This window comes from Aplidium turbinatum, chromosome 11 (assembly GCF_918807975.1).
Source record: "Aplidium turbinatum chromosome 11, kaAplTurb1.1, whole genome shotgun sequence".
Classification (NCBI taxonomy): Eukaryota; Metazoa; Chordata; class Ascidiacea; order Aplousobranchia; family Polyclinidae; genus Aplidium; species Aplidium turbinatum.
In genome coordinates this window covers 19,380,322-19,392,275 of record NC_137482.1, presented here as the reverse complement: position 1 = coordinate 19,392,275, position 11,954 = coordinate 19,380,322, and the positions used below count along the sequence as shown (strand labels likewise).

The following is an 11,954-nucleotide window of genomic DNA, read 5'->3' as shown; positions in this document are numbered from 1 at the left end:
CATCGCTTTGTTGAATAAGTTGGATTTCCTGCTTTTCACTTGTAAAGAAATTTCAGCAACAATTTAATCAAGTAATTCAAGCAATTTATTTGGTTTCAATTTTAAAACATGATAGCATAATATGTTAAGGTGCTATAAAATGACATCAAATAAACATTGTGTTGAACTGTGCTTGAACTTTTCCCGTTGTTACTTTCTGCAAAATAAAACATTTCATTATTGGTAATTGTTCATTGCAATGAAGTTAGATCTTTAATATGCTCATACGCTTGTTAGGCTCACTGCTTGATCACCTATCTTATAGTAAACTGAAGTTTGAATTCACGATCTCAAAGTAGCAGTTTAAAGCGGGTTGGCTAAAAAAATATGATAAACTAAATCAAGTATCATGTGGTTAAAATACGCTTGTGTTGTTTCTTGAGCATTCTAATTTTTGGCAAGCATAAAAACGAAACTGTTCCAAAAAGTAGACTTAAACGTTTTTTTTTTATTATTATTAATAAACTAAACACCAATTAGAGTAGCCTATACTTACTCATTAGTAGCAGTAAGTGAATTTGTAGCTGGAGACACAAGGAGCTTTGTAGACCCAACTGTAGAAGTTGCCACAATGATAAACTGGAGCGCATGTGGCTCTCACTTTGCAAGTGTAACCGCATGCGAAGTTTTGGACAAGCTTGGAAATAAGAACATTCCAGTGGTTGTCGAATTCACTCATGTAGCCGCTACACCGGCCGACGAGAAGATCGCTGTAGCAGTCAGACATCCATCCAGCCCAGCTATAGTCATACCAAGTTGTGCCGTATGGTAGCACTCAAGCATTTTCTTGAATTGGTCAAAATGACAATTCCTGGCCTAAAATAAATATATCATCATTGTTTTAATCTACAGCTTATTAACGTTCCAAATTATCTTATGAGCTTAATTGCATTCTAAGTTATGCCAGATTACTATCATTATTAGCCAACCGTAATTTATAATTAATTTAACCGAGCAAATCATAAACAAATACGTACAGCAATAATTTTCTCAAGAATGTAAGCTCGCTTTTTGGCAACAGAATCTTTGAGTTTTGTTTCGTAATTGGCAATGGCAGCCTTTCTCTTGGCGATGCAAGCATCAAACATGGCTTGGATCTTGGCGATGTAATCTTCGAATGCCTTCCTGTAAGCAGCTTGTGACTTTTCGTGCTTTGTAAAGCAGTCAACAAATCTTTGTGCGAGTTGTAGCCCATACTTGTTGCAAACGTCCACTCGAATTTGTTCAAGTTTTTTCTTTACTCTAGCGAGTTCAGCAATTTGACAATAAGTAAGAGTGGTGGAGCTGAAATAGATAAATATACAAATTAGACAAAGTAGAAACTTTTTAAAAACGTTATTATTACTTTAATGGCAACTATTTTTCGTATGATTTCTAAACGGTAGCATAAATTCCCTTTAGCATCAGTCATTCAATTATTTAAGTTTATTTTTTCATCTACTAGATGACCTACAGCGAAAGTACAAGCCATGAAATTAACAACTAACAGTTCTCACTGGTTAAAAAAGAGACTATTCACTTGGTGCCGCTAAATGGAGAGAAGTCATAAAATGCGTTGCTCATGCCCACACCCCGAGAGGCGAGCCAGCGCCGCGTGATCTTGAACCGAGCGCGTAACCACTGAGCTAACGGGGCGGACTTTGTTTTTGTTTCAATCTGTAGATTTAGAAGAAATATTTGATGCAATATTTCGCTTACCAATATAGGAATCTTTGCCTCAAGCATTCGAGGTAATGAGCATGTCTTTGTTGAACGCATTTGTCAAAAGCAGCCTTGTACATGATATGATAACCAGTCCATTTGGCCTTCCAGGTGTTAAATTGATTCTCTCGTTCCTTGAGAGCATCTTCCATCTTCTTTTTCAATTCAGCGATGAGCGAAACAATATTTCCAGAAACGGCATCTAACAAACAAATTATCTTTTATTTTACTTAATCGTTGTGTCGCACGAGCAGATACATCACAGCATGTGTCATGAAGTGTGTTGTCAAGATCTTTCTCATTAGCAAAAGTACTACCCATTACTCGAAATCGATCATTGCCTCTACCCAGTGATCGATTTCGAGTAATGGGTAGTACCAAATTTAAGTCATAAGTAAAGTAGACAACCGGAAACAGACATTGCCGTCGGCTGCAGCGTGGGTCAGGTGTACGTCGGAAAGCGTACACCGATGCATAGCGCTCAAGTCCGCTTTCTCGCAATGCAGGATAAAGATAAACAAACAAACAAACAAACAAACAAAGCATCATGTCGGATATTTCACACTACAAGCTGCGGTTTGTGACAAATCAATCTTATGCTTAGCATATACTGTAGGTGTGAACTACATGACTATTAAAACTAGTAAGTCTTAAGTTACTAATTTATGTTTCATAAAAATGTTTGTCATCTGCTCAGAATTGTGATAATATTGTTGGAATCATAAGAATGTTGCATCAATGTTTCAGGAGATTTTATTTTTTGCTTCCTTCCAAAGTTGGTAAATTCATGGTAACTTCCTTTTTGTTGTAGCCTGTTTGTATTAAAATTTCTTACTCTGACTTACCGACGTCGCAAGTTTTCAAGTTCTTGTATGCAACAAACTTCAATTTGTAAAGGAAGGGAGCAAGATAATATTGCTTTCAAGAGTAAGTTTTCTTGTAAGTGTACCAGCATCCGAGAGATTTGCTGGAAAACAAGGAAATGGAGTCATATAAAATTAAGTTCGCCGGTCATGTACTAACGCAAGCTTGGTGATTTGTATTTTAAACGTGTTTGAAGTTTGGCTTTCCAAATAGCTTTTCATGATAATATTTAGAAACGATGCCATCATCGGTTGACGTATAACAGGCCTGCTCACCAGCTACTGTAGTAAGACTTTTTGTAGAATGCAAGACAAGCGTTGGACATGTAACATCGGTACGCGCAGGTGTAGTAGTTGATGAGCTTGTTCTTGTATTCGTTAAGCTTGGTTCTGTATGCGCTAACAAGATCGTTGACTTTGTACTTTTCTTGTTGGTCGTAATCGGCAATAGCCGTTTCAGCCTTGTATCCAAGCCACCAATTTTCTTCAGAATCTATGCAATAATTACAAAACTTATAATAGGACAACCACATAACTGCAGAGGTAGATTGTAGAAATGAACTGTTCAGTTATTTTTCTTGTTCAACTGTCATTTCAAAGTCAGTAGATCGTACATCAAAAATAAGAGTAGATGGTTATTAAAACATATTTAAACTAAATCATGATTACCTGCTTGAAAGTAAACAAAGTTTGGATAAGTAATAAACATCATTGTGGTGTTCTATTTTTTAAGAAAGTATCTTTACTAATTTTAAAGCATACTTGGTTTTCATTTTATTGTTTATAGTATCTGCTTTTAAGCATTTTTCTGACCTCGACTAAAAAGTCATAGACCCATATAAATTTTCTATAGCAAAAGATTAATTCATTGTGACCAATTGATAATTTTCAAGAACATTGCAGTAAATCTTACTCATAAGGGAGCTGAGAAGACTTTTATATGCCATCTTGTTTTTGAGAACGATGGAATAAAGATAACTGTAGTATTTAGAGACGTAATCTTCTATCTTTTTCTCAAGTGTCTTGTATTCAGTAGTCTTGGCCAGCCGGGTGTTCAAACAAGCTTCAGCGCTGCAACCTGCAATATATTATCGTCATCACTATGCATTACTCATTAGTCGATGCTTTGACTTGTTTTACAGATTCTTGTAGTATTATATATATATTTTTTATTATTTTTTTAAAATGCGAGCTCTAAATATCACAATAGACTACTCAAGGATTGCAAAATTTTGTATCTTTTTTTCAAATTGAGGTTTTATTTCTGCACTATTCGATTCAAAATCACCTTTATTGTAAAATTAACGTCTCTTAATTTGTCGACTGCAAAAACTATGCAATTTGAAAATAGTGAAAACATTTTATTGTTGCAAATCAATCATGTAGCCTACTAATGTACTTGTTAATTATCATTTTTAAAACTGAACATGAAGAACAAAATTCAATCAGAACATATTTTGCACAATTCATGATGATTTGCTTCAATCCAAATCCACTTGTGGTATAACCTAATTGTCTTAAACACTCTTGAGAAATTATATCAGCTTGGAGAGATAATTTTTGTTTAAAATTAAGTTGTTTATTTGTGTCTATCCAATCAAATCTGTGAGTGAACTTAAGTTTAATGTGGCCCACATGAACTTATTCAAGAGCCAACTTGGCATGGGATTACATTGTGGATCGATTTATAATTAAAAGATAGATCGATTGTTAAGAGAGTCAAGTCTGCTGAAAATGAGCTTATTTTATTGCAAGAAAAACTGTGGATACTAACCCCTTAACTATCTTAGCGTGGTACTCTGAAAGAGTCTGGATCTTGGAAGCAATGAGACAGTTGTAACTGCCGAGAACTGCGTCTCGTTTTTCATCAACGATCTTGGCATCTCTGTCGTTGATGTAGATTAAACTACCACACCTGCAAAAACAATACAACCTATATAGTCTTATTTCATCTTGTTAACAATACGATAAATGATGTTATAGATTCATTAACTTACGTTCTGTAAGCATAGTAATGGTCAAGTACTTCTGGTAGTAAGCTTTGTATTGAGCATGGATAGCATCAATCTTGTGCATGAATTCGTCTCTCTTGGTGTACATAGCTCCACTCATCTTGATGAGGGAGGTTGCCAAATAGTTCCTGACTTCATTAGTGACGTCAGCAACGCTCTTTTCTGAAACGTCAGATGCAAAGGTTACAAACGTTTGTGACAAACAATATCATAATTTCAGAGAATACAACAATTCACTCACCGGACCATCCAGCCTTTCCGCAATCTTCACCGTGGTAAACCTTCAAGATGGGAGAGTAATAGCTTGCAGAGCACCAAGTGCTTGGGAAGTAAAAGGTGTATCTGTAGCATGATGTTGTAGGGAAACGTAGAAGTTGCGGCTACAGTAGAAACTGTAGCTGTAAAATGCGTTTGAGGCCTGAAAATATATCAAAAAATAAATTAGGTAGCTATTCAATTGAATTCATGAATCATTACATGAACAGTATAGCTTTGGTAGAGAGGTACTTTTTAAAAACCATAGACAGACAATCGATAACAACTTAATAACATTGAATTGCATAATTCAAAATTAATACACTAATACAGAAATGAAATAGATACATTATTTCAAACGTTTTCGGCAAAACTTTCTGCCCTCTTCAGGAAAATATCTTAAATCATCTAAACAAAACAATTATTCGTGAAATGTTAATAATAAATGACTGAAATTCAATAAAACTGCATTGACATTACATGAATAGTTTTGAAAACCACAGTTGGTTATTTGTTCTAATTAGCCTAAATGTTTGGCATTCCCCAAGATTGTACAGTATAGTCTACAATACTTGTACGTTTATTGCAAAGTTGCACTTAGCCTACCGCAATGCACGCCAAGAGAACCAACAAAACGTTCATGCTGAAGTTTGTAGGCTACTTGATTTCTTTGCTGTCGACTGAAAATCGATAATGCATTGGTAGGCGTGCACCTTTTTATAAGAAATCAGTTGATGCAGCTTCACTCACAAAGCTGTTCATCCAGGATGTGCATTCCACTCAAAACTCCATTAGCTCCAGGATGTATGTTTTGCTGAGTGCAAAAGCAACGTGAAGCATTATCGGCAGTTGAACGAGCTTGGCGTACCAGCGTTGATTTGCACAGGGATGTGACACAAGCATTCAAATGAATCACTTTCATTTCGCCACATATGCATCACTACTTTATGTCAAACTCTTAACGAAGACCTTTTTAATGTGTTCTGACAACCATACAAATACGATCAGTTTTTACGCGAGTTTACATGATATTTGCAAGGTCGAGTTTTTGACGAAGTTGTTCATTTTCAATGTTTTGCAAGTTTGATTTCGATGCTTTTCCATTAACTAACTAAAAGTTAAAGTTTGTTGCATCACCCTTAGCGATTCCATTCCGACTACTGAGTTGCACAAGAACCGGTGAATCTTCTACAAGTCAGCAATTGTGAACTGAGCAAGCGACAACTGAGCAAGTGACAACTGAGCTAGAAGCATTTTAGCCAGTGGCTGAAGTTGGTAAATGATGAAACTGAGCAAGTAACAACTAAGCAAGCCGAAACTTGGAATGTTACAAGTCAGCAAAATAAGTTTGACAAGCGATGACCAAGTAAGTCCGACGTGAGCACGTAAATCTCATTTGTTGACTTGGCAGTATAATTGAAATGTACTTGCTGAGTTGAAGCACATGCCGAATTTTTGCATGCCGAGTGGTCCGATGACCAGAACCGACAGTTGTAGTCTTGTAAACATCAGTATTTCGCTCATGGCTTGAGTTGCTGGGAAAAAAGTCCAAGCTCTTTGTGAATTTGATTTTTTGTCAATTAGAAAAGTAGTAGGCCTATTGATGCGAGCAAGACTATCTTTAAAGACCTATTGTATTTCCATATGCCATCAATCCGAGTAAACCTAATTTGGTGAAAAAAGACATTTTTTTCTTCCGGTATTGTCATTGATTTAAACTTTTTTTAATTTATTTTCACCTTTGTTTTGTATAAGCAATATGTTCATTTATTCAATTTTTTAACATGAAAATATAGTTTTGGAGTGAGTTGTTACACAACATAGCATTGTGACAATTGTGTATTTTGTTATTGAAGTTGCAATCTTTTTTAGATGATTCCATGATAAAGCAGCACGTTGTAACAAGCTGTATCTAGTATTTATATAATACTGGATTTTTAACGAAATAACAAACATTTAATTTGCATTATTTTCGATTATATTTTGATACTTTGAACAACGCATTGCAATTCAAATCAATACAACTCATGCACTTTGGAAAATGGAAAGAAACTGCAGAAAGTTTTCCATTGTTTTATGAATGGTGCCGGGAAGTCGCTTGTCAGGCATAATTAAGCACTTGAACAACTTCACAATTTCATCGCATTGACTTTTACTGCAATTAAAAATTCGTTGATGAACTTAACTTATTGCAATATGTTTTTAAGCAGCAATTCATATGTACTTGATGTTTCTGTTACTTGGTGCATTGCAATGAAATGTGATTTTCAATGATACTCTCTCTTGTATGATGCGTAATCAACAAAGTAGTTCCGGGATCCATTCAGATCACTTTCTTATGTAAATATTCTAACTACGGCATATGACATAGCTGCATACATGGTGCATGGTGCACGAATGGAAAATGGGCTCTTCCTCCTCCTGTGAATGTGGTGCCGAGGAACAGACCGCAGATCACATTATCAATGACTGTTCCATCTTCAAGCCGCCTAACGGAGTGGAAGCTCTGCGCATCATGGATGATGAAACCAAAACTAACTGCCCTCTAGTAGCCTTCCAGTGTAGTACGGGAATATGGTGAATCTGGGGTGGTAAAAGGATAGACCCTCGGCCCCAGAGGCTCACACGACGGCTACGACACAGCTTCTCAATGAGATGCACTTCGATAGCTACAAAACTACACAAGTGAAAAGAGCTTGGAAACTATGGGAAGGTTGAACAACTTTTTGGAGAAATTTTATGATCAAGTTTGATTTGACAGTTTTGTGAAAACTTTATTGGCAAATAATTTGTTGTTCAATTTGCTTGAGGTATTTAGTTACGCTTGGTATGATGACAGAGTAGTAAAATCAGAATAAAGTTTCACATTAAAAGAATTTTTAAATATCTTTGACAATATTACATGTGTTTATGAATTAGTTTGTAGGTTTACCTTCCGTTCAATCGATTTAATTCTTGTTTGCGTGCGCTTTAGCAACGCGTTTGAGGACTGCTTTTTATTCAGTGACACTTAGTGGATGGAATAATTACCCCACAACAACAATTTAACAACAATCGGAAACTTTACTCTGTCGATCTCTGTGACCGGGCTTGTATCAATGGTTCAAAGCCTCTACAAGCTCGGTATGCGAACTGCCAGGATGAAGCTCTTAAAAAAGCTTTTTCAATCCGAAGATAAAGGTCAATCAATCAATCATTATACTTCTATATAAAAATGAACCAGCAAATGCGTTGTAACAAGCAACAGAAATGAACTTAACCCTATCTTAATACGACACGGGGTCAAATGAGGACGCCCCACTCTAGTAGTGAAATATTTCACAGAAGGAAATGTGCTAGAAATGTGAAATTTCTTGACTTTTAGTTTTTTTTCTTTGCGAATTTTTTAAACCTAAACTGGTCTTTTTTCTACCTTCCTGCCCTTCACAATAAGCATTTTGTCCCAGGTGGCTAGACATTTTCATGAAACTGCCTACATTACAGCAGTTAATTGTCGTGGGAAGTTTTTCTCCCGCTGTGTGATCCAATTATCCAATATATCGTTTCAGGACATTCGTTCTAATCCTACCCCGAGGCATTGCTTTGCCGCAAAAGCGTAAAATAGGATTGTGGGGTTTTAATTACAATCTTGCGTGTGTTCGAACAATGCCCTTAGAATTGCGACTGCTTTCCACATTTCGCTGCTTTCCAGATAGAATAAACAAGTTTTATTCCGTTCAAGAATGTCTGTCCCTGATATTTCGTCAACGCATTTCTACGTTGAATCAACGTGAAATGCTTGATCATTATTGTAACAATATGTTGCTTACTTGGTTGTAGCCTATCGCACAAACTCCAAATCAAACATTACGATTTTTCTTTTTGTGTGCTCTACCCTTGTTCGACGACATTGCCGAAGTCATAAATACGCTTGTTTCTTAGAAGATGCTGAAGCCCAAATTTAATTATTTTTGATTTGATTCTTTTTGATGCATGTTGTATTCCCATAATCATAACAAAATTGCCCGATTATTGATTTCACAACGCCTTATCGTACCTTAGATTCTTGTAAGTATATTCACTTATACTTATCTCGTAGAGCGTCGATACAATATAATATAACACCTGTCATGCTACATACATAACGTGTTTTGTCAGCACCACGGTGTAATGAATTCTAGGTCATTGATTTTCGTTATGAGTTCATAGCGTCCCTACAATGAAAAATGAGAGGTACTTCAAGCGGTCCCATCATTGCTAAAAATCATTATACGTTTCACATATTTGTGTAATCGGTTGTAACCGTTAAATTATGCCAATTTACTGTCATTCAACCTATTTAGACAAATATAGATGAGTTTATATCGGACAGAAAACAAAGTATCCTGGCTCATTTTAATTTCTTTGCGCAAAACTTATAAACTTTACAGCTATTCTACGTCATTTTGATGTCTCATGGCACTTTGTTCTTTATGAAATGAAGAATACTTTGAATAAGACACAAAGCATTCCTCATTATTGCGGCAAACTCTTGAATTATGTAAAATCGTAATGATGAATTCCTCTAAAGGTGCGATATAGATTATCTGGCAGTATATTTAGCTCTGAGAGTGCTATGAGCAACTGTCCAAATAAAACGACATCTACGATATGTTAGTATGCTAAAGACCAACGTTGCGTACATGAGTAATGTAGAAATGCACATAATACCATGGCGATATAACAAGTCAGGTTACATCATTAGACTACATGAAAAAAAAATGTTTTATGGCCCAATTAATTTGATAGTGAAAAGGCCAGAAGTAAAGTAATAAACTTCGGAGCATAACCGTAGGATTTAGAGGAAATTCGGACTATGAATATCAAAGCTAACACATTAGCGAACATTTTATTCAAACGTTTCGAAAACTTCTGTTTTCATCGTCTGTCAAAAGTAAAAATGAAGCTATGTTTTTACAATGGCAAAATCGAGCGAAAAATGCGATACAGTAGTTGAGTCACCTCGGCTATCAAAATCAGTCACTCAACAACGATTCAACATCTGCCAACGTTGAATCAATGCAAATGGCTGACTCTGCCAGCAAGGGATAGTATAGCGTCTGAATAATAATTGTAACGAATGTGTGCTCTTTCCTCCAATTATTGTATTATTAAATTTAACTTCTTAATTGCTCAAAACACGAACAGTTGAAGAAAACAATCTTCTCACACCCTATGTTGGATTTATTTTTCTTGTAAAATGAAGCCATTTTGTTTCAGCAAGTGGCCCGTGTGTACCTTATACCACAGTTCAAAATTATGGTTGCGAATGTGTATTATGATGCAAGGCAAACGGCAGATTTATTAGCAACCGAAGATGAAAGAGATGCAAATTTTTCGGATAGTGATGTTGATTTGCCTTTATCTGATGGTAAAGGTGGTCCGCTAACATCTGACAAGAGTAACGAAGATGAGGTCGTGACCGTCAGACATAGGCAGTCCCAACGTCGAAGGAGCCATGCCGTCAATTCATTAGATAGCGCCTTGGATGAGGAAAATTACCATACATTGTCTGACCGGGAAGAGGAGCGAATGTCGGTGGTTGCTGATCAAAGAAGTAGAGTGAAAGTTGTTTGGAGTACCAAGCAACCATCAATAAGAGGAAGACAAAACTCTGCTAATGTGGTGCACAGTTTACCAGGAGTAAAGCGCGATTATCAATATGCAACGACGTCGTATGATGCATGGCGTTTCTTATTTACAGCAGAGATGATCTACATCATTGTTTCAAGCACCAGCACATGTATACGAGAGAGGCTATCGCGAATATCGGAGGCTCAACGAACTTCTTGGCATGCTTCACATTTTCAGCAAACTGATGCCACGGAACTAGAAACATTCATTGGATTGTGGTATATTAGAGGACTGCTCAAGCGAACGTTTCACCGAATTAACATTGCTTTTCCCATTTATATGGACATCCTTTAGTGCGACAATGTCGTTGAACCGATTCAAATTTCTGTCTGCAAATATTCGTTTTGATGATAAAAGCACAAGGGCCAATCGCTGGCAAAGTGACCGATTTACAGCGATCAGAGAACTTTTCCAATATTTTACTGGAAATTGTGAAAAGATTTTAATAGTACCAGAAGACTTCCTTTCACTGGATGAGACTTTGTTTCCATCCCGCGTTGGTGTGTCCTTCAGGCAATAAGCTTCAGGCAAAAAATAAGCCTGCTAAATATGATTTGCTACTAAGAAGCATAAATAGTGCGCGTATGTCATTCACCTATACCGCCATAGCTTATGCGGGTAAGCCAGTAGGTGTACCAGGACCACACTATCTGACTTCCACTATGGAATATGTGGAAACGTTGGTACACAATTTGGACAGAGTTTCTTCGCTTCAAGGACGAAACATATCCCTTGATCGATTTTACACTTCACTTGATTAGGCAGAATGGCTTTGGAACAAAAACATAACTTTAGTTGGAAAATGGCAAAGCAAGAGAAAAGGGGTTAGCGAGTTAAAATCTCTCACTGATTGGGAAGCCTTCAGTACCAAAATTTAATGGGAGCAGTCGAGAAACCACATTACCGTTACGTCGTACGCAGTCAAACCAAAATCTACCGGTAAACGCAATGTTCTGGTCTTATCAACTATACAGCCAATCCTTGGAGTAACCAAAGATGACGGAAAGAAAAAACCTGCAATAATCAAGCTCTACGATTTTACCAAGGGACTGATGTCGTCGACCAGAATATGCCATATTATAGCGTCAAGCCGAAGTCAGCAAAATGGACTGTGTCTGCATTTTCTTACATTTTAGACGTTGCGCGGGTCAATGCGATGACCATTAGTTACTTGAACCGCGAGTTGTCCTTTTCACAAGCCAATGGAGACGAAAGTTTTGTGGAGGGGTGGCAGCTAGCCATGTCATTAGTCAAACCACACATGTCTAGACGATTGGATGATGTACCTATTCTACGTGGGTCACTCCGCCATACAATGTCAATATTTTTGGGACGAAACCATAGATTAACAGCAAACTCAAATTTGCTATTACCAGTGGTTTTCATAATGAAATAGCGGGCTATCAGAAAATTTGTTCTTATCATGTTATCG

At 36.7% G+C, this 11,954-nt stretch overlaps 1 protein-coding gene across 1 annotated transcript; it reads right to left on the bottom strand.

Moving 5' to 3' along the window:
• Positions 1-998: 998 nt before the first annotated feature.
• LOC145780299 (uncharacterized) lies at positions 999-5,792 on the bottom strand. Its single transcript, XM_082592002.1, has 9 exons — positions 5,617-5,792; positions 4,857-4,957; positions 4,601-4,777; positions 3,517-3,681; positions 2,880-3,096; positions 2,690-2,707; positions 2,352-2,371; positions 1,738-1,942; positions 999-1,323 (listed from the first exon to the last, which is right to left on the bottom strand). The coding sequence occupies exons 1-9, from the start codon at positions 5,790-5,792 to the stop codon at positions 999-1,001; spliced, it is 1,404 nt and encodes a 467-aa protein (XP_082448128.1).
• Between the last annotated feature and the right edge of the window lie 6,162 nt (positions 5,793-11,954).

What these genes read in the sequence shown, in the direction of transcription:
- LOC145780299 (XM_082592002.1), bottom strand. Translation starts at nt 5,792, where the DNA reads ATGAAAGTGATTCATTTGAATGCTTGTGTCACATCCCTGTGCAAATCA. An exon ending in CGGAAAGGCTGGATGGTCCG is followed by an intron (nt 4,778 to 4,856) that starts GTGAGTGAATTG and finishes CTGACGTTTCAG; the next exon opens with AAAAGAGCGTTGCTGACGTC. An exon ending in TCTTCTCAGCTCCCTTATGA is followed by an intron (nt 3,097 to 3,516) that starts GTAAGATTTACT and finishes ATTATTGCATAG; the next exon opens with ATTCTGAAGAAAATTGGTGG.